This window comes from Artibeus jamaicensis, unplaced genomic scaffold, assembly GCF_021234435.1.
Source record: "Artibeus jamaicensis isolate MK-2021 breed Jamaican fruit bat unplaced genomic scaffold, CSHL_Jam_final contig_513, whole genome shotgun sequence".
Lineage (NCBI taxonomy): Eukaryota > Metazoa > Chordata > Mammalia > Chiroptera > Phyllostomidae > Artibeus > Artibeus jamaicensis.
Genome location: NW_026521867.1, coordinates 14579 through 37451, shown reverse-complemented (window position 1 = coordinate 37451; position 22873 = coordinate 14579). Strand labels below are relative to the sequence as shown.

The following is a 22873-nucleotide window of genomic DNA, read 5'->3' as shown; positions in this document are numbered from 1 at the left end:
TTTTATGATGTGCCTTGGTATGTTCCTCTTTGGTTCCACCTTCTTTGGGACCTCTGAGCTTCCTGGACTTCCTGGAAGTCTATTTTCTTTTCCAGATTGGGGAAATTCTCCTTTATTATTTGTTCAAATAAGTTTTCCACTTTTTGCTGTTCCTCTTCTCCTTCTGGTACCCCTATAATTTGGATGTTGGAATGTTAAAAGATGTCCTGGAGGTTCCTAAGCCTCTCCTTGTTTTTTTGAATTCTTGTTTCTTCATTCTTTTCTGTTTGGTTGTTTCTTTCTTCCTTCTGGTCCATTCCATTGATTTGAGTCCCAGTTTTGTTTCCATCACTATTGGTTTCCTGTGCATTTTCCTTCATTTCATTTAGTGTACCCTTCATTTTTTCAGCTAATTTGAGACCAAAATCAACCAGGTCTATGAGCATCCTGATCACCAGTGTTCTGAACTATGCAATCTGATAGGCTGGCTATCTCTTGGTCACTTAAAAGTATTGGCTCTGGGACTTTGATTTGTTCTGTTTGAGCCATTTTTGGTCAGGTCACGCCTGTTATGTATGAGTGGCAGAGACTTAGGTGTCTCTGATGTTATCTATCTCACATCAGTGTTTGTCTCTCTCTTTCTCAAATCAATACAAACATATCCTCAGGTGAAGATTAAAAAAAAAACTATAGCGAATATTTTACTTAATGGTGAAAGACTGAATGCCTTCTTTCTAGGATCAGGATAAGGCAAGTATAGCCACTCTCACCACTTCTGTTCAACACAGTGCTGGAAGGTCTAGCCAGTACAACAAGGCAAGAAAAGGAAATAAAAGGCACACAAAATCAGAAAGAAAACTATACCTATTTGCAAATGATATGATTATCTACACAGAAAAACCCAAGGAATCTAACAAAAAAAAGATCTTCTGGAATAGGTGCAATCAGCCAAATTACAAAACATACAAATATATACAAAAACCAGTTTACTTCTATATCCTAGCAATGAACACATGGACACAATTAAAAATACAATACCATTTGCAATCACTTAAATATTTATTTAGTTATAAATGTAACAAAATATGCACAGGACGTTTATGCTGAAAACTACAAAAGAAAAAAATAAAGGATCAAAATAAATGGACAAATATACCATGCACGTAAATTGGAAGACTCAATATAGTAAAAAATATCAATTTTCCCAAAATCAATATACAAACTTACCACAATCCCTATCAAAATCACAGCAAGATCTTTTGTAGGCAAAGATTATTCTAAAATTTATATGGAAATGTGAAGAAACTAAAATAGCTAAAATAATTGTGACAAAGAAAAATAAAGTAAGAGAAATCAATTTACACAATTTCAAGACATTATGTAACTACAGTAATCAGGACTGTGTGGTATCAGTGGAGGAATAGATGCATAGACCAATAAAAAAGAGAACTCAGAGAAAGATCACATAAATATGCTCAACAGATAACTTTGTAACAAACGGGTGCTGAGTAATCTGACATCCAGCACAATAAAAAGAACTTCAACCTAAACCTTACAACTTATACAAAAATTAACTCAAAATGTATTATGTTAATTATAAGCCAGAAAACCATAAAACATTAAAAAAATAAGAGAGAGAGAGAGGAAAATATCTTCATGATCTTCATGATCACGGCCAGGCAAAGAGTTATTCATGTGACACCAAAAGTACAATCCATAAAGGAAAAGCTGATAAGCAGAATTTCATGAAAACTAAAAACTTACGCTCTGTGAAAGACTGTTAAGTGAATGAAAAGCTAAAAACTGGGAGAAAATATTTGCAAACCACATATCCAACAAAGGACTAGTATCTAGAATATATAAAGAAATCTTAAAACTCAACATAAAAAAAAATCATCTGCAAAAGACACAGAGAAACACTGTACAGAATACATACACAGATGGCAAAAAAGCACTTAAAAGGATATTCAACATTATTAGCCATTAGGAAATAGAAATTAAACCACATCATAGTACATCACATCTATCAAAATGCTTAAAATAAAAAACAGTGGTAACGCCAAATGCTGGTGAGGATGTGGAGAAACTGGATCTCTCATTCACTGCTTGAAAGAATGTAAAATGGTACAGCTACAATGACAGTTTCTTAACAAAACCAAACACTGGACCGCCATATGGCCCAGAACTGTACTCTTGGTCATTTATCCCAGAAAAATGAAAATGTATATTCATGACAGATCCAAGAAGATGGAGGGGTAAGTGAAAGTTACACTAACCTCCTCCCACAACCAATCTGGAATTACAATTAAATTGTAGAGAAAGCATCTTGAATTACTAACTTAACACTAGCTGGAGAGAAGCCTTATAACCAAGGACAGACAGAAGAAACCATTCTCTGTGAGACTGGTAGGGAGTGTGAAGGAGGTGCATGAGGGTTGGCTGGGCTCCCACAGTCAACAGCCGAAGTTCTGGAGGGATATTTCAACAGCATGGGTTTCCCCCTGAGTGTGGGATCTAAACCCCAATTTGGGATCCCTAGCCTACAACACCAGAGCCAGAAAGGAACCCAGTTAACACCTACCTGTGAAAAGCAGCAGGGTTTCCATCGCCCAGGGAGAGTCTGCTGGAGATGCTGAGAGGCTCTTAAAGAGTCAACGAATAAAATTTAATTTGCAGCCACTTACCCTGGGCTCCAGCAGAAGGAGGGCAGAGTGGACTAGAGATGCTTGAGGAGAGTCCAGGGTTGATGGCACTGGAGAGAGAACTAATGGAACAGCCCAAAGGATCCCTGTGCTGAGTCATTACCCATACTGTAGAAACCATCTTTCTTAAGCAGAGGGCTCCTCTCCAAGTGGCATCAGCCTGAGGAGAAGCAATAACCCCACCCAAAGGAATTACTCTGTCCTACCCTGTGGTGCTTAAGCTGGGCTGCTGATTACAGCGTAATGATATCTTACTGATTAGTTTAACAAACTAAGGCAGGAAATACAGAAGCTGCCAAAAGGAGAAGACAAAGAAACAGATACCCCATGAAAGAACAAGAACAAAAGAATTCTCCAGAAAAATAACTAGATGAAATGGAAGCAAGCAATTTATCAGATTGAGAAGTTACAGTAATAATTATAAGGATACTTAACATCTTGAAAAAAAAGACATAGAAACCATAAAAAAGGACCAGTCAAAAATAAAGCAGTATCTAAAATAAATAATACACTGGAAAGAATAAAGAGTAGGTTATATGAAGCAAAGAGCTGAATCAGTGATTTGGAAGACAAGATAGAAAAAAACACCCAGGCAGAGTGGCAAAAAGAAAAAATAATTTTAAAAAATGAGGAGAACTTAAGAACTATTTTGGAAAACATGAAGTGTAACAATATCCACATCATGTGAATACCAGGAGATGAGAGAAAACAAGGGATCAGAATCTATTTCAGCCATGGCTGGTATGGCTCAATGGATTAAGTGCAGGCCTGTGAACCAAAGGGTCATGGGTTCAATTCCCAGTCAGGGCATATGCTTGGGTTGTGGTCCAGGTCGAAAGTAGGGGGCATGTGAGAGGCAACCACACATTGATGTTTCTCTCCCTCTCTTTCTCCCTCCCTTTCCCTCTCTCTATAAACAAACAAATAAAAAAGAAGAACCTATTTGAACAATGACCAAAAACTTTCCTAAGTTTTGGTCATCTGGTGAAAGAAAACAACACAAAAGTCCAGGAAGCTCAGAGAATCCCATACAAGTTGGACCCAAAGAAGCTTACTCAGAAACACACTATAGTTAAAATGGCAAGGCTTAAAAACAAGGAGAAAATCCTAAAAGCTACAAAAGAAAAACAAGTAGTTATGTAAAAGGCAGCAGCAATTAGACTGTCATCTAATTTCTCAACAGAGACATTTCAGGCCTGAAGGGAGAGGCATGAAATATTCAAGGAGATGAAAAGCAAGGATCTACAACCAAGGCTACCTTGCCCAGCAAGGTTATCATTGAAAATTGAAGGAGAAATGAAGAAATGAAGGGCTTCCCAGACAAGAAAAAGCTAATAGACTTTTTAAACACCAAATCAGTACTGCAACAAATGTTAAAGGGCTTGCTTGTAGAAGAAGAAAAACGAAGAAGTCAGAGGAGGAGGAGGGGGAGGAAGAGAAAGAAAAAAAAAACAGAGGAAAAGAGTCTAACAATAAAATGGCACTAAATATGTATCTATCAATAATCATTTTAAATGTAAATGGCTTAAATGTTATAACCAAAATACATAAGGTAGCTAAATGGATAAGAAAACAAGACCCATATATACACTGCCTCCAAGAGAACCATCTTAGATCAAAAGATACACACAGACTAAAAGTCAAGGGATGGAAAAAGATATTTCATGCAAATGGAATGGAAAAAATACCTGGAGTGGCAGTACTTATATGCAACAAACTAGACTTAAAAACCAAGGCTATAGTAAGAGACAAAGAAGGACACTACATAACAATAAAGGTAACAATTGAACAAGAGGCTATAACCCTAGTAAACATTTATGCACCCAAAATAGGAACACCTAAATATGTAATGCAAATCATGATAGACATACAGGGAGGGATCAACAGAAATACAGTCATAGTCAGGGATTTTAACACCCCATTGACTTCAATGGATAGATCTCCCAGACAGAAATCAACAAGGAGATAGCATCCTTAAAAAAACACCGGATCAAATGGATTTAATTGATACTGTCAGGGCACTTCATCCCAAAGCAGAATACACATACTTTTTAAGTGCACATGGAACGTTTTATAGATAGACTACATGTTAGGACACAACACAAGTCTCAATAAATTTAAGAAGACTGAAATCATATCAAGCATCTTCCCTGACAAACAGGCTATGAAACTAGAAATCAATCCCAAAAAGAACACTGAAAAACATACAAAGACATGCAAGCTAAGTAACATGTTACTGAAAAATGAATAGATCAATGGCATCAAAGAAGAAATCAAAAGATACCTTGAAACAAATGAAAATGAGGACACAAAAATCCAAATTCTGTGAAACTCTGGGAAAGCAACCCTAAGAGAGAAATTCGTAGTATTACAAGCCTATCCCCCCCCAAAAAAAAAGAAAGAAAAAGAAAAACAAAAGAAAAAGCTCAAATAAGCAACCTAACTTCACACTTAAAGAAACTTGAGACTTCCAGCCAAGATGGAGGCGTAGGTGAAAACACTGTACCTCCTCGCACAACCAAGTTTAAAGACAACAAAATTTTAGTAACAAAAACGCAAACAAAACACAGGAAATTGAACTGTACAGAAGTTTGACAACAATGAACCATCATCCAGACAGGTAAGAGGGGTGGAGTCAGAGCCTGAAGGAGTAGGGTCATGGAGGAAAAAGCAGCTGGACCAACCCAGGCACGCAGGTGATGGTTGGCTAATCCCACGCATGGGGTGGCAACAGGCAGACCCAGTGAGGGTGCAAGGCAGCTGGCCGATCGCAGTCACACATTTATGCGCGGATAAACCAGGCAAAGGAGCAAGCAATGAGAGACCGTGCAGGCTAGGGCCCCAGCAATGGGAGTTAAAGCCTAAAAACGCCAATTGGAAAAACTTTCAGAGTCGAGGTACCGGGAGAAGCTCTCAGGCTCACAGAGAGTTTGTTAGAGAGACCCACAGGGTCCTGGAAGGTGGACAGGCCCACACACCCACGAGCCGGCACCAGAGGGGCCCAGTTTGCTTGCAGGAAGCAGCAGAGGGGACCAAAATCTGAGAGAGAACAGAACAAGCACCATTGTCCTTCTCTGACCCTGCCCCCACATACAGTATCGCAACCCAGCAACCTGGGTGGCCCCGCCCTGGTGAACACCTAAGGCTCCGCCCCTCATACATAACAGGCTCGAACAGACCAAAACATTATAACTTAAGAACAGCTCAAAGCCCCAGAGCCAATACTTCTAAGTGACCAAGAGATAGCCAACCTATCAGATGCACAGTTCAAAACACTGGTGATCAGGATGCTCACAGAACTGGTTGATTTTAGTCACAAATTAGAAGAACAACTAAGGCTAAACTAATTGAAATGAAGGGAAATGCACAGGAAACCAATAGTGATGGAAAGGAAACTGGGACTCAAATCAAGGGAGTGGACCAGAAAGAAGAAAAAAATGACCAAACAGAAAAGAATGAAGAAACAAGAATTAAAAAAAAAATGAGGAGAGGCTTAGGAACCTCCAGGACATCTTTAAACGTTCCAACATCTGAATTATAGGGGTACCAGAAGAAGAAGAGGAACAGCAACAAGTGGAAAACTTATTTGAACAAATAATAAAGGAGTATTTCCCCAATCTGGCAAAGGCAATAGACTTCCTGGAAGTCCAGGAAGCTCAGAGAGTCCCAAAGAAGTTGGAACCAAGAAGGAACACACCAAGGCACATCATAATTACACTAGCCAAGATTAAAATGAAGGAGAGAATCCTAGAAGCAGCAAGAGATAAGGGGACAGTCACCTACAAAGGAGTTCCCATCAGACTGTCAGCTGATTTCTCAAAAGAGACCTTACAGGCAAGAAGGGGCTGGAAAGAAGTATTCCAAGTCATGAAATCCAAGGACCTACATCCAAGATTGATTTATCCAGCAAAGCTTTCATTCGAATGCAAGGGCAGATAAAACGCTTCTCAGATAAGGTCAAGTTAAAGGAGCTCATCATCACCAAGCCCTTATTATATGAAATGTTAAAGGGACTTACCTAAGAAAAAGAAGATAAAAAACATGAACAGTGAAAGGACAGCAAAGTCACAGTTATTACCAATCACACCTAAAACAAAAGCAAACTAAGAGGACAGCTAGATCAGGAGCAGAACCATAGAAATGAAGATCACATGGAGGGTTAGCGACAGGGGAGTGGGAGAAGGAGAAGGGGGAAGAAGGTACAGAGAATAAGTAGCATAGACGGTAGGTAGAAAATAGACAGTGGGAGGGCAAGAATAATATGGGAAATATAGAATCTAAAGAACTTGAGACACATGGACATAAACTAAAGGGGAGGGAATGGTGGGGGAGGGGTGTGCAGCGTGGAGGGGAATGAAGGGGGTGAAATGAGACAACTGTAATGGTATAATCAATAAAATATATATTTTTTAAAAAGGAACTTGAAAAAGAATAACAAAGCCCAAAGTGAGTAGAAGGAAGTAAATAATAATGATCAGAGCAGAAATAAATGAAATAGTCTGAAAAAATGATACAGAAGACCAAAGAATCCAAGAGCTGGTTCTTTGAAAAGATTAACAAGATTGACAAACCTTTAATCAGAATCACCAAGAAAAAAAAGAGCAAGGACCCAAAAAAATAAAATCAGAAATGAAGGAGGAGAAATAACAACCAACACCACAGAAATACAAAGCATTGTAAGAAAAAACAGTGAGCAACTACATGAAAACAAACTAGACAACCTGGATGAAATGTATAAATTCCTAGAAACATACAATCTTCCAAAGCTAAATCAGGAAGAATCAGAGAATCTGAATAGACAGATTACACCTAGTAAATTTGAAGCAGTACTCAAAAAATTCCCAACAAACCAAAACCCTGCACCAGTACACCTCACAGGTGAATTTTACCATATATTAAAAAAAAACAAAAACCTAGTATCTCTCCTTCTCACACTATTTCATAAAATTCAAAAGGAGATAAGCCTCCCACACTCATTTTACAAGGCCAGCATTATCCTAATTCCAAAACCAGATAACTACAAAGAGTGAAAACATAGGCCAATATCTCTGATGATCATAGACACTAAAATCCTCAACAAAATTTACCAAACCAAATATAGCGATGCATCAAAAAGATCATACACCATGATCAAGTGGGATTTATTTCAGGAATGCAAGCAAGGTTGGTACAATATGCACAAACAATAAATATGATTCATCACATAAACAAAATGAAGAATAAAAACCATCTGATCGTATCAATAGAGGCATAAAAAGCATTTGATAAAATCCAGCACCCATTTATGATAAAAATTCTCAGCAAAGCAGGATTAGAGGGAACATACTTAAACATAATAAAGGCCATATATGACAAACCCACTGCTAGCATCCTACTCAACCAACAAAAACTACTAGCATTCCCCTCAAGATTAAGAAGTCCTAGCCACAGCAATCAGACAAGAATAAGAAATAAAAAGCATCAAAATTGAAAAGGAAGAAAACTGTCATTACTTGCAGATGACATGATACTGTACACAGAAAACCCCAAAGATTTCACTAAGAACCTACTAGAACTGATACATGAATTCAGCAAAGTAGCAGGAAACAAAATTAGCATCCACAAATCAGTTGCATTTTTATATGCCAATAATGAATTAACAGAAAGGGAAATTAAGAAAACAACCCTATTCACAATTGCTTCAAAAACAATAAAATACCTAGGAAAAAAACCTAACCAAGGATGTAAAAGACCAGTACTCAGAAAATTATACGACACTGAAGAAACAAATAGAAAATAGAAATAAGTAGAAGAACATACCATGCTCATGGATAGGAAGAATTAACATCACTAAAATTTCCATGCTAACCAAAGTAATCTATAGACTCAATGTAATTCCTATCAAGATTCCAATGATTATTTCACAGAACTAGAACAAATATTTCAAAAGTTTATACGGAACCACAAAATGTCCCTCACAGCAACAGCGATCCTAAGAAAGAAGAACGAAATTGGAGGAATCATGCTACCTAATATAGTAATCAAAACAGCATGTTACTAGCATAGAAAGACACATAGATCAATGGAACAGAACAGAGAGCCCAGAAATAAACTCGCACCTTTAGAATCAATTAATATTTGACAGAGGAAGCAGGCACATACTATGGGCTAAAGACAGTTTATTAGTAAATGGTGTTGGGAAAATTGGACAGATATGTGCACAAAAATGAAACTAGACCACCTCCTGACACCACACAATAAATTCAAAATGGATCAAAAACCTAAAGGTTATACCCAAAACCATAAAAATCATGGAAGAAAACATGATTTTCTTAGGAAAAGCAAAACATGTTTGCTCTTTCTTAGAAGCAAAATCTCAGACATCGCTCATAGCATTATTTTATCAGCTATATATTCCTGGGCAAGGAAAACAAAAGAAAAACTTAACATGGAACTACATCAAACTAAAAAGTTTTTGCACAGCAAAGGAAATAATCAAGAGAATAAAAAGACAACCCACAGAATGAGAGAACATATTCACCAATACATCTGGGTAAGGGGTTAATATCCAAAATTTATAAAGAACTTATAAAACTCAACACCAAAAAAACAACCCAATTTAAAAACAGACAAAAGACCTGAATAGACATTTCTCCAAAGAGGACATATGGATGGCCAATAGACATAGGAAAAAATGCTCAACATCACTAATCATCAAAGAAATGCTCATTAAAACCACAATGAGACATCACATGACACCTGTCAATTGGCCATCATCGATAAATCAACCAACACAAGTGCTGGTGAGGATATGGAGAAAGAGGAACCCTTTTGCGCTGTTTGCGGGAATGCAAACTATTGCAGCCACTATGAAAAACAGAACGTAGATACCTCAAAAAATTAAAAATGGATCAGCCTTTTGACTGAGCAATCACACTTTGAGAATATATCTGAAGAAACCCAAAATACTAATTCCAATGAACAGAGCATCCCTATGTTCATTGCAGTGTTATTTACAATCACCAAGATATGGAAGCATCCCAAGTGTCCATCAGTTGATGAGTGGATAAAGCAACTATGGAACATTTACACAATGGAATACTACTGGGCCACTGAAAAGAAAATTTCGCCCTTTTTGACAATATGCATAGATCTGGAGAACACTATGCTAAGTGAAATAAGTCAGCCGGAGAGACAAATACCATATGATTTCACTCATATATAGAATCTAATGAACAAACTAAACTAACAAGGAAAATGGGGACGGACTCATAGATAGAGAATAGGATGACAGCTAAGGGCAGGGGTGGATTAGGGAGTGGAGGAATAGAGCACAAAGGAACAAGGACTCATGGACATGAACAACAGTGTGGTGATTATTGGGGAGAGTGGGGTATAAGGGGACTAAATGGATATGGAAAAAATATAATGCAGACTAAATTTTTTAAAATGTATGTTCACATTAAAATCTTTACATAAATGACTAGCAGCAGCTTTACTGGTAATAGCCAAAAAGTGAAAACAATACAGATGTCCTTCAACAGGTAAATGATTAAACAAACTAATTCATAATATGATGGTATAATACTACTCAGCAATAAAAATGAACAAACTATAGATATACACAACAACCTGGACAAATCATCAGAGAATTATGCTGAGTGAAAAAGTGAATCCCCAAGGTTGCAAACAATTTCACTTAGATAATAATGTTAAATGACAAAATTATAGAAATAGAAGGTTTCTATTTCTAGAGGTTAAGCTAATTAACATTGTCTTCCCCCCACCACCACATTTGACTGACTGTGTGTTTTGGCCCCAGCTGGTACAGCTCAGTGGATTGAGCACAGGCCTGTGAACCAAAGGATCACAGTTCGATTCCCAGTCAGGGCACATGCCTGGGCTACAGGCCAGTTCCCAGCAGGGGACGCACGAGAGGCAAGCATACATTGATATTTCTCTCCCTCTCTCCTTCCCTTCCCCTCTAAAGATAAATAAATTAAATTTTTTAAAAAGAGAGAGAACTAATTCCAAGGGCTAAGGAGAGCAATAGTGGCTAAGTTGGTTGGAGCATCATCCTGTACAACAAAAGGCTGTGGGTTCAATCCCGTCAGGGCACATACCCAGGTTGTGGGTTTGATCTTCTGTTGGGTTGCATCTGGAAGGCAACTGAGAGATGTTTCTCTCTCTCCCTACATCACTCTTGAAAATCAATAAATCAATGAACATACCCTCAAGTGAGGATTAAAAAAAAAAAAGGAGCTAAGGAGGGGTAAAAGGCAGGAGGGAAGTGGTTGTGGCAATCACAGGGTAATATGAGGGATCCTTGATGAAAATGTTCTGTATCTTGCCCTGGCTGGTGTAGCCCAGTGGATTGAGCTCGGGCCTGCGAATCAAAGGATCGTGGTTAGACTCCCAGTCAGAGCACAGCAGGCCAGTTCCCATCAGGGGACACATGAGAGGCAACCACACATTGATGTTTTTCTCCCACTCTTTCTCCATCCTTCCTCTCTCTCTAAAAATAAATAAATTTTTTAAAAAAATATTCTGTATCTTAAATATACCAAAGTCAATGTACTGATGCTGGTATGCATTATAGTTTTGTAAAATGTTACCAATAAGAGAAAATGAGTAAAGGGTACAAGGAATCTCTGTTATCTAACAACTGTATGCGAGTCTGCAATTATCTCAAAATATAGCATTTATCTCCATGGGAAATATCAGCCAAAGCATTTGTCAAACTATTCTAATATTTCTAATTTTCTTGTTGACGAGCACTAGGAAATTCACCTCTAGAAACTAATTCCAAAGCATTTACCAAGTGCTTGTCATGTATAACTAGGAATAAAGGAAAAAGGCAAAGACAATGTAGGTTCAGGGAGTTTGACCCTTTCTGATGAAGATAAACAAGAACTGCAATACTAAACTCAAAATAACAAAGTATTTCACTATTCCTGCCCCAAATTATAAGTATTTCTATATAAAACAGGCAGCACCTGACTAGTATATGACAAATTTATGTTTAAGTAATTCTAAAGAAAGTCTTTTCTTCTGTACTCCCAGCCAGTATAAAAGTCTTCCCCAACAGCTCTGGCTAGTGTAGCTCAGTGGATTGAGCATGGGCCTGTGAAGCAAAGGGTCACTGGTCGTTTCTCAGTCAGGGCACATGCCTGGGTTGCAGGCCAGTTCCCAGCAGGGGGCACATGAGAGGCAACCGCGCACTGTTGTTTTTCTCCCACTCTTTCTCCTTCCCATCCCCTCTCTCTGAAAATAATTAAAAAAACAAAAACTCTTCCCCAAAAGAACCTCCTGCTCCCAAGCCCTGGTCTCTGCCTCACCTCAGCTAAACCACCACCCTACCATGTTGTCTGGGCAGGTGAGGGGAAGAGACCATGCACACACATGTCACACATACATACGTTCACTCTTCTCTTACACCCAACTTGCTGCAATTTCTCTGAATATGAAAACCTAGAGGGGAGCAATGCAGAGGGACTAGTTATGACTTCCTCTCACTACAGTTATGCTATCAGAAAAGGAAAAGATACAAAAAAGAAGAGGAGGGAGGTACAAAGGAGAGAAGTTATGCTGCAGTCTTATCCTACCCCCTCAGCTCTTTACCTCCCTCAGGTTTCATGAAATCAAGACTTCCAAATCTGCCCACCTCTCCCCACTCCTTTCCCAGAAGCATTTCCCAAGTGCCTCCCTCCCTTTATGCACACTAATCCCCTCCTAGCTTTCCTGGGAGTTCCATCCCAAGAAACTGGAAAATAAATACTAAATGAATATAATTCATCATTTAATACTGTAACCCTTGCCTTCTAGTAAAGCTTTGCTGTAACTGTAGTCCATTTTTTAATGATGTTACTTTTAGAACTTAGAGGTTTAGTTTATAATGAGAAACCTAATATTATTTTTCACACCCACTGGGCAGGAGCTGTTTTCACTACTGTTAATGTATCTTGCCTGACTGATTTTACATTGAGACCCAGCAAGTGAAGCCACTGAGTAGTCAAAACTGGTACCCCAAAAATTTGAGGGCAAGTTGTTATTATGACAATAGCCTCTCTACTAATTGGGACATGTTGATTAGGCTGACTGGCTCATGGAGTTCCTTGTCTTCCCTTAACATTTCATTCAGGTGTTCTATTTCCAAGGCTGGGCAATCTCCACAGACAGATTACATGGTCTTTGCACCAGAATTCACTGGGCCAAAAAGCCCATTTAGTTTTTCCCGTAAAATAAAGACACATTTTTCATTTTCACCAATAACTTTATTGACTTGAATATTGAGTATGTTGGCTGTCTGCAGCTAACGGCTTCTAGTGGGTAGAAGCCAGGGGTGCAGGTAAACATTTTCTAATGCACAAGACAGCCCCACAGCAAAGAATTATTTAGCCCAAATGTCAATAGTACCATGAAACTTCACAAACCACTTTTGACACGTTCAATCAGTCACAGTACCTTCTCCATACACTGCACAATCTTTTTTTGCATTTCAGTTGTGTCTTTACCTTTCTTTAACTAATAAAGCATAATACACTGAAAATGTTGCATATCTCCTTCCATCTTCAATATTAAAATGGTCCCACAAAAATTCACCAATTTTGATAAGCTTTTTTTAGTGCATGTTGATATGACAGCTGTCACAATACAATCTAACAAAATTGTTTCAAATTAAGTTAAAGACAACTGAGCACTACTAGGGCTATGGTAGGGGAAAATGTAATGAACTTTTTGGCCAACTTAATACTTCAGCCCATAGTTTCATATTCAGTTCTAATCAACTTAGTTGGTTTTCAAGTTCATGTCTAATCAGAAAGAATACATTTTACACATAGAAAAGCACTTCTTTCCATTATGCTGAGTGAAATAGGCCAGGAGTTGAAAGACAAATACCATATGATCTCACCTTTAACAGGAAGCTAAACAAAACAAACAAGCAAGCAGAATAAAAACAAAGACACTGAAATAGAGGACAAGGGGACAGTGACCAGAGGGGAGAGGGGAAGGAATTTAAGGGGGAAAAAGGGGGAGGGTTTTGGAGGAACAAATAGGAAGGACACAGGGACGAGAACTAAGGGGGGTGGAAATGGGAGGGAGGTGGGAGAGCTGGGATGAGAGAAATAGACAAAAAACTGTACTTGAAAAATAACTACATAAAATTATTTTTTAAAAAAAGAAAAATAAAGGAAAAATATATATAATAATATGATTATCAGGAACAAAGCCTATAATATTTTATAAAATTGTTTAAAGGTTCAATTAAATCAGTATGCTAAAAATAAAAAAAATTTTTAAAAAAAAAGAAAAGCACTTCTTTCATTCAATTATCATTAGTTGAATGCCTAAGAAGTGCCAGGCACCTGGAGACTGGTATTGACCAATACATAGTGATCCCTATCACTGTGGCTCACAGAAGCATAAATTAAAACAAAAATAATAATAAATAAAATAATTACAAAGTGTGACAGTTGCTAATGGCTATTAAGAGCTGAGGAACTTGTACTTTCTCCAGATAGGAAGAGCAATTTCCTTTCTAACACAATCAAAATACAGAATTAAAAATTCATATAATTTATTGGCCCCAAATATACTCTAAAATTTATTTATTTTTTATTAAATCCCAGCACTGGTCATGTGGCTCCATTGGTTGGAGTATCATCCCATACAACAAAAGGTTGTGAGTTCAATTCCCAGTTATGGCACATACCTGGGTTAAGGGTGATTCCCATTCGGGATTCATATAGGAGGCAACCAATCTGTTTCTCTCTCTCTTTCTCTCCCCTTCTCTCTCTCCTTTCCTCTCTCTCTAAAATTAACAAACATATCCTCAGGTGAGGATTTAAAAAACAATTAAATCCCAGATGCTGACTTGTTAACCATTTTTATGTTAAACACTGAATGCCACTCCAACCCCTAGAATAGAAGTGGTAAGTGAAGGGCTTAAGGCAGCATTTCCGTAGGTGGAGTCAATTCTCAGTGACCCATTTCCAAAAATGAGTCACTGAGAAGTGAGGGGAGGAAGCAGGCCAAAGAGCATACCTTCAGATATTTCAAAACTTGGCCTAGAGTGGGCCCTATAAATAGGAAAAGACACTCCTCCTCCTTGTCAAGATCACTTAGTACCTTGGTCCCCAGGATCCATACCTTATGTAGTTCCATACCTCACTTGCTTTAAGCAACTTCTGTAGACTCACCTGGGCACAAAACCACCTTGTGGAATTTTTTTAGAAACTGAGATAGATTCCAAACATGCAAGTGACAAATCAACCCCACTTAAACTGGAGACTGCCATGATAAAACAATCATTGCTTTCTGCAGTGTTCAACTCCAATCAAAACTCAATCATACCACCCAATCTTTAAGGAACACTTTATTTTTTAAGATTTTATTTATTTATTTCCAGAGAGTGGTGAAGGAAGAAAGAAAGGTAGAGAAACATTGATGCTTGAGAGAAACATCAATTGGTTGCCTCTCCCAAGCACCCGACCAGACAACTGGCCTGCAATCCAGGCATGTGCCCTGACCAGGAATAGAACCTGAGACCTTTCTGGTTTGCGGGAGGATGCCCAACCCACCAAGCCACACCAGTCAGGGATTTAAGGAACATTTTTTAAAATTACATTATTATAAGTACCTAATATTTTCAAATATGCCAAACACAAGAACCTAATATTAAAACCTAATGACTGGCAGATACAATTAACTACAAATCTGATCCACACAGGCAATAACCTGAATTTTCATCAAGGAAGCTACAAGCACTAATGATGGAGCAAAAATGAACCCAGGCTTTATCTGGGCCTCAGTGGGGAAAAAAAACAGCTCCAAACTGTCATTTTGGAAGAAAACTACATTTCTTACAATCCAAATGTAATTTCTGCAAATTTAACTCCAAGACTTTTCTTAATTTGCTTGACTTTGCTTCCTCAAACAAAATTATTCATAGACTGAAGATTAGATTTGTTCCATGCTACTGTACCTCCACTTCTTCCCATTTTATAAAGTCTGACCTACATTAAGTTAACAAGTTACTTCTGAAAGCCTCCACCTGGCCTTTCTTTCTAAACACCTACAGTTGTAAACAGGGAGATTTGTAGTCCAGTCCTCTTACCACAAATTAGGAATTAAAAAGGAATAATCTCTCTTTTAAAAATGATCTACAGAGAATTTTCTGCCAATTCCCTCTCTTCACCCACTCCTTTGTAACCACCAGGAAATTCTCCCTTTGGTCTCTTAGACATCACCCTCAAACTCTCCCATCCACCTGTGCTGCTCCTTGCTGTTCCCATGGAGAACACCTGCCCCCCTCAGTCTCATCATCTGCTGCTCAAAAGCCTATGACTTCCACATTGGCTGGTGTAACTCAGTGAATTGAGCCCCAGCCTGAGAACCAAAGGCTTGAGGTTCCATTCCCACTCAGGGCCCATGCCTGGGTTGCAGGCCAGTTCCCAGAACTGGGAACCCACAGCAGGCAACCACACATTGATATTTCTCTCCTTCTCTCCTTCCCTTCCCCTCTAAAAAAAGATAAATTAATTTTTAAAAAACCTCTCCAAAAAAATCTATGACTTCCCATCTCACTCAAAATAAAAAGTTTCTTAGTTACTGTAACGGTCAAGCTCTGCATCATCTAATCAGCCTGTCATCTCCTTAACTTTTCAGCTTCATCTCTTTCACTCCTACCATCACTCCCTGCTCGCACCTTTATACTAACTTTCTGCCTGGAATGCTCCCTCCTCTCCTTGAAAATCTTTCTCAAATGTTCCCTTAACCCTCCACCCACCCCTCCCATGTAAAACTGGAAACTTCCAACTTCCTATCCCCTAACAAACTTTCCATTCCACTTATTTCATTAACTGTTATTCTCAATATAGGTTCTAGAATGCAAGAATTTACCTGTTTTGTTCACTGCTGTATCCCCAACGCCGAGGACACTGCGAGTTACCTGACAAGAGTGGAGTAAATATTTGTGAATGAATCAAAGTGTTATTCACAATGGGATGTTTGCTGAGCACCAGGCCCCAGCCAAGTTTGTTAAAGTCAGGGTAGGTAAAACACTGTCCCTGACTTTAAGGCACCAGATGGAGAACAGGGCTGCAAACTGAGGCCACGGGCAAACGTGCCAAATGCTCAGAGGACGAGGCCCTGGCTTCGCCTTTCTGGGAACCATCATCGCGCAATTCGCCAGGCAGCTCCTCTAGATTCCCGAGATAACCGGGGACCCTCCTGCACTCCCCAAACCTGAGCGGTTACACAGCTAGAGGTGCAACTTCCGGCCTCTTCGCGCCCGCCGGGCACGGGACTTAATGAAACAAATGTAAAAGTCTCTGCTCTTCAGCCTCCCCACCCTCTCCTTTAACCTAGGGGCCACTCCCCACAACCGGCTAGGACAGAACCCCGTGCAGACGACAACGCTTTCTCCGCCACTTGCACCCTACTTCCGTGGTCCACACCTGCTCCCGACGGTCCCTTCTCCTCTAGCCTGCGCCTGCGCCAGCCCACCCACGTGATTTCGGGAGAGGCTGGCCTCCCCCCCCACCCCAGAGGGTGGCCACGCCCTAGCATAGAACTGGCTTCTGATTGGCTGTCCGTCTCTTGCGGAGCCGGCTTGGGGAGGCCTGGGTCTGCACTTGTGAAAGCGACGCCAGTCAAGTCTTCAGCTACTTCTTTCCGCTCTTCGCCTCCGCCAGCTCCCTGTAATCCCGCCAACATGTCTCAGGTATAACTCGTGCCCAGCCCGGCTATGAAAGTGCAGCGGGGCGGGAAGCCGGTGTCGGGACTATCCCGCACCAGAACCCTGAAAGGTCTTTCTCTTCCCGGCTCCGCTTTTCTTCCTGGACTCATGCCCAGCTCTTTGGACTGAGCCTTCTGAGCAGAACTTTCCGGTTTGGGGATCTCAACACTGCTATCCAAACCGTAACTGCTGGGAAGTTGCCCATCGAGTAGGCTTCGTGGTGAAGCAGTGAGGGTCTGAGGGACTTAGAGGGTCGCATGGATTGAAGGAGCGAGGGGACCGAGGTCCGCCACCAGGAAGGACTGGACGGGAGCCGGGACGCTATCCAAGTGGGGAAGCAAGGAGGCGGTGGCTGAGCTTGGAGGTCAGGAGAAATAGGGGCCCAGTGTCCAGCGTGCGGGAAGGGGAGGGTGCACCGAGGGAGCGGTAATCCAGAGGCTTTACCCTTCCCTGAATGTAGATGCTTTTCCGAGACCGAGCAGTGTGGAGCGACTTTTGTCTCCTCACCTCACCGGCACTGGGACAGGAGTTGGCGCTGGATTTCCGGACGCCAGGGGAAGGGGCCCAACAGGCTCAGGCCGCTGACCCTGCTGTACTCATAACTTGCCTCCTTCTCAGCTGTTTCAAGCCCCTGTGCCATCCCTATTCACAGAGAGGGCTTCACTGGGACCCCAGCCATTCCCCAGAATGACCTAGTAGTGGCCAGGCAGTAGGCCACACTTCTTTTCCTGCCCAGTACGTTCTCACTACAAGCAGTCTTAGCCTGTCTCCTTCACCACTGGATTTCCAGTACCTGACACCTGGTATAGTGAGAGCTCCCTTTACATATTTGTTGATGAAATAAGTGAACCTATGTACTTCCCATCGTTGCTTTGCTGAATCTTTCTAGCTGACCTGTTGTGTAGATAATGGGGAAACATTTGAGGGAGCGCTGTTTCTCCTCGCCTGCGTTACAGGAGTAAGGCCTTTGCAACTCCTGCATCCCCATTACTGAGCTCTATTTGGGCCTCACCCCTCTCTGGCATTTAGGCTGAGTTTGACAAAGCTGCTGAGGAGGTTAAGCACCTCAAGACCAAGCCAGCAGATGATGAGATGCTGTTCATCTACAGCCACTACAAACAAGCAACTGTGGGTGACATAAATACAGGTATGCGGAGATGAGTTTGGGAGGGCCCCTGTTCATCAAACCTAACTCAGCAGCCTTGATTGGTGTTGGAACTCTTAAACTGTGGGAACCTCATTCAAAACCACCAAGACCCCACTCTTTGGTTGGGGCATGGTAATTTTTCATGATGTTCCAGGGATTTAAGGTAGGAGAGGGTCCCCAGAGACATGTTCCTGGTTTACAGACCCTGTACTATTCTTGTTTCTTGATAGCTCTGGTAGCAGTATTCAAATCATAGTTTTGAAAAGACTTTACTGATTATCAAGAGCTTTCCCCATCTACTTGGGAGGAAGCAAAGGCCCACCAACTCTCAGCTCAGTAACAGCTTTGTTGAAACATACTGCTTCCACCCTAGATAGGCAAGATCAAAGTCTCAGAGCACTTGGCAGTGGGGCCTAGCCTAAATCAGGAGCAGAGGAGCAGCTGGCTTCCTGGGGCAGGTCAGAGCATTTTGGCTGAAACAGTTTCTGATGACCGTTCCCTGTTGAAAAATCCTGGTACAGATTTTGAAGCCATAGTTTGAATATACCACATTCTATAATACTGCCCTTTCTGCCTTGGCCAATTTTCACTCTGCCCCGAAAGTCCCTGAAACTCAAGTGTATACTGAGGCAACAGCACAATTCAGTCCATGCAAGGACTCAGAGGTGGTCATGGCACCACAAAAGGTCACCCCTATGCCTTTCTGTTCAGGAGGATGAGCATGATTCCCAATTCCACTGCAGTTGGGGTGGAGCAAGTGGTCTGGCAATCAGCCAGCCATATACATGAGAGGGTACCCAGAGAGGTAAGGGTCTGGGCAAAGTCAAATCAAACTTGGGTTCACAGGAAGGGCTGAGTTGAGAAAGTTCTTATGGCAAGGGTGAGTCTTAGGGTGGTGGGTTTATAAGCTTTGTATCCTCCTGGGAAGGGGAGGGAGAGATGAAGAGAGAGTGGCCAGGGTAGCTGAGATACTCTTCAACCAGGCAGTATTTTACACAGAGACTGTCTCTGCCCTGCTTTTATAGGAGGATAGGAATACTGGCTTGGGGATCTATCACTTCTTTATCAGGGAGGTATCGGCACACTCTAGGACTTCATGGGCCAATACAGTAGCCACTAGCCACGTGTCATTACCTAAATTGAAACTAAAATAGTTTAAATTAAAGTCAAAAGTTCTGCCTTTACTCACACAAACTACCATTCCAGGAGCTCAGTTGCACAAGAGATAAATAGTCCCTGGGTTGGTTAATGCAAATGTACAATGTTTCCATCATTGTGGAAGGGCTGGCGGAATGTGCTGCTCTAGGATTTGGTTGATGACTGCAGGTGTGGTTTCTCCCAGGTAGCCTGGGAATGAGTCCCTGAAATCACTTAGGAAGATGTGATGTTCCACTGACACAGTGGTACAGGCTGTGAGCACTGTGGTTGTCCCCCTTGTCTCCGTTCTCAGCATGTCTAGAAATGAGGTCAACAGGGAAGAATTGCATGTGTTTCCCAAGTGCAACTGATAACAAGTGTGTAAGCATAAAGTCATGGTATAACTTAAAGAAAACTTGCTCTCAGGAAAAAAAAACTCTCACAAATCAACAAGAAATAGACTAACAGTTTGGTTAAAAAAATGGGCGAGGATATGAACATATGGTTCACAGAAAAGGACACCTAGAAAACTGAAAACAACAATGCATGAGACAGAGAAATGAGGTAGGAGGGAAACTTTATACTATTCCCCTTTGTAGCATTTGGGTTTTAAGCCATGTGCATGGATATAGTGCTTATTTTTTGTTTGTTTCTGGGGGGGGGTGCTTTGTTTTAATTAAAGTATAATACAGTTTTTTTAAAGGAGAAGTATTGGAATTACTTAACTTAGAAAACAAGGACTCTCTAGTAATGAGAACAGTTTTTGTTGTACTTTCTCTGGATGTTAAATTTGGACTTCTGTACACTGTCCTAAGCCTGTTTAACTTCATAACAGAGTGTAAAAGGGGTAGGTGTAATAAAAGATGGCTTTTGTGGCAAGAGAGTTGAAAAAGTTTTCCATTAGAACTTGAAGGAGATCTAGTGTCTTTCCTTTTCTTCTTGAAGAACGGCCTGGGATGTTGGACTTCAAAGGCAAGGCCAAGTGGGATGCCTGGAATGAGCTGAAAGGTAATTGTTCTAATCAGTTTCTCTCATTTGTGAAGCCCAGTAATGAAATACTCTTGATTATGGAGTGCAAGGGGTGAGGAGAGAAAACAAAGAGGATGAGGCACATGCTAGAAACCAGTTTGACCTGTGTCAGAATGGAAAGAAACTGGGCCACCTACTTTTTCTCCTAATATCATTAATGCCTTTTCCAAAAGCACCATCTCCAAGCAGTTGTACTATCTAGAGAGAAGGGACAGGGACCAGGCCACTGAGAAGCAGATTGGAAGGCTATATAGTTGGCGAGGACTTTATATACATTCAGAATAAGAAGTGAATTTCTGCTCACACCTTCCTCTCTCCCACAAGGCCAGGCGGTGACCCCATAGCCCAAGCAGCCCTCCTTAGTTCCCTTTCAGCCAGAAAGGCACACAAAAAAGAAAGGAATGAGCTAATGCATGGCAAGCTTCTGGCACTCATAGGCTCAGTGAATGGAGCTATTATATGCTAAGCAAGAGCAGCCAAGAAGTGTCTCAGCTCCAACTTAATCACGTGCCACCTGCAGCAGCAAGCCCTAAAAGTTGGCACTGAAGTGCCTGCAAGCTTTTGTGTTCTTGCTAGCTAGTTTCTGAGTAAGCTCTCTGTCTTCCTGCAAATGAGAAACCCTTGAATTCAAACAGGACCAGAATACAATAAAAAATACTCCTAGGATTTGTAAGTAACTGGAACAGGAATGCCTATCTGTTCTATACCATCTGACCTATCTGACTCTCCATTTTCATTGGGCATTTCCATCCCATCCTCAAGCCCCATGCATTCTCTAACACTTCAGGTGCGCTCCATTTCCCAGCAAGAAGTGAATTCACTGTGGAATCCAGGAAAGTAGGTGTTACTGTGTCTGAAGGATGTATTCAGTGTCTCTTATGCAGCAGCAGGAAAGCAAAAATTTGCTCATTCCTCTCTAAGAGCCAGCTGCTTTTGCTCAGAGTTCTCAAAACTTTTCTCATAACTTCTCTCTGGGAAGAAGAGCATGCCTCACTTTGCTGTTTCACTGCCAGCTTAGGAACCCAACAGAGAAATACTTGGTAGGGAAAAGCCAACCGTGAGAGTTGGCAGGACTGGCAGAGCTGCCATGGCTCCTCACTTTAGGCTTTCTTGCCTGTCTGGAAGGCCCAACCTTTCTCCTGAGGCTGAGGCTAACCACTCACGATGGGGGATGTGTGGCCAGCAGACCATTGGCAGGCCTCAGGACAGCCACACACATTGGTTCAGTGCTTTATGGAGCATTCACAATGGGCCAGGCTTCTCAAGAACTTTACGTCAAATCATGGCCAAGTCTCTGAGGTGTAGGTAGTAGGACTCCCTGCTCTAGCAGTGAGAAACCGAGCCTCCAAGCATTAAAGCAGGGCTGTCTGGGGCTCTAAGGCTCCTGCTTTTCTGCCATGCTGTCTCTCTGACAAACAGTCTGTTGGTTCCTTACAGGGACTTCCAAGGAAGACGCCATTAAAGCGTACATCGACAAAGTAGCGGAGCTGAAGAAGAAGTATGGGATCTAGGTGTGGCTGCCAGCCATGCGTTTTGTCTAAACTGATGCATCCCTTGTTTTTGTAATGCTGCCAGTGGAGTGAAATAACGGATCAGCCCTCTTCCTGAACACTGTCCAGGCCATGTCTCTAACAGATTAAGGAGTTGAAATGGTCACCTTGCTGAGTAGTTTTTGTCTCTAGGTCAATTAAAACTGCATTTATTATTTTAAGCCTTCGGTCATCTGGTTTCTTGAAATAATTTACTCTGTCCCAATGTCATTTGCTCACTTCCTTTTTCTAAAGATTTTGTCTGGAGGCGTTTGAGCCCTTGTCCTGTGTTAGGAGTGGGAGGCCAGCGATCTCACCTGATCCAGGCCTAGAGTACGCTCATCTTCTGTGGGGAGGAAAAGGGTTATAGGAGTGGCCTTTTCTACTTCCTTCTGCCTCCTAGCTCTAGCTGCACCCATCAGGCAGGCTGGCAGAGCCCTCAGTCTGAAGTTACTTACTCCCTCTGTCAGAAACATTGCTGGCCTTGTGCTCTGAGGAAGGCAGGGCTGACAAGTGTTTGAGGTGTCTCTGGTCCAGCCAGTCCACAGATCCAGAGCAAGGAGAAAGGAGTTCTTGGAGGCCCAGGAGAAGCCTGGCCACAGATGCTGGGCAGGCGAAAATGTGCAGGGGA

General features: G+C 41.2%; 2 protein-coding genes across 4 annotated transcripts in view; one reads left to right on the top strand and one right to left on the bottom strand.

The window, feature by feature from the left end:
* The window catches only part of CUNH2orf76 (chromosome unknown C2orf76 homolog), a 99148-nt gene extending 81984 nt beyond the window's left edge, over positions 1-17164 (bottom strand). For 2 of the 3 annotated variants that reach the window (XM_053668853.1, XM_053668854.1), the window contains exon 1: positions 16563-17098. The gene's annotated coding sequence lies outside the window, so the exon portion shown is untranslated. Of the gene's footprint in view, positions 1-16562; positions 17099-17119 lie in introns of those variants that run through there. The other variant, XM_053668852.1, reaches the window with a different exon arrangement.
* A 92-nt stretch (positions 17165-17256) lies between these two features.
* On the top strand, positions 17257-22424 carry DBI (diazepam binding inhibitor, acyl-CoA binding protein). The gene is made up of 4 exons (XM_037154093.2): positions 17257-17385; positions 18430-18547; positions 20630-20692; positions 22151-22424. The coding sequence occupies exons 1-4, from the start codon at positions 17377-17379 to the stop codon at positions 22222-22224; spliced, it is 264 nt and encodes an 87-aa protein (XP_037009988.1). The 5' UTR covers positions 17257-17376; the 3' UTR covers positions 22225-22424.
* The last annotated feature ends 449 nt before the right edge of the window (positions 22425-22873 follow it).

Bases quoted from the DNA above. Each gene is read 5' to 3' on its own strand.
- DBI (XM_037154093.2), top strand. The intron at 18,548-20,629 runs GTATGCGGAGAT...TTCTTCTTGAAG, and splicing joins TGTGGGTGACATAAATACAG to AACGGCCTGGGATGTTGGAC. The intron at 20,693-22,150 runs GTAATTGTTCTA...GGTTCCTTACAG, and splicing joins TGCCTGGAATGAGCTGAAAG to GGACTTCCAAGGAAGACGCC.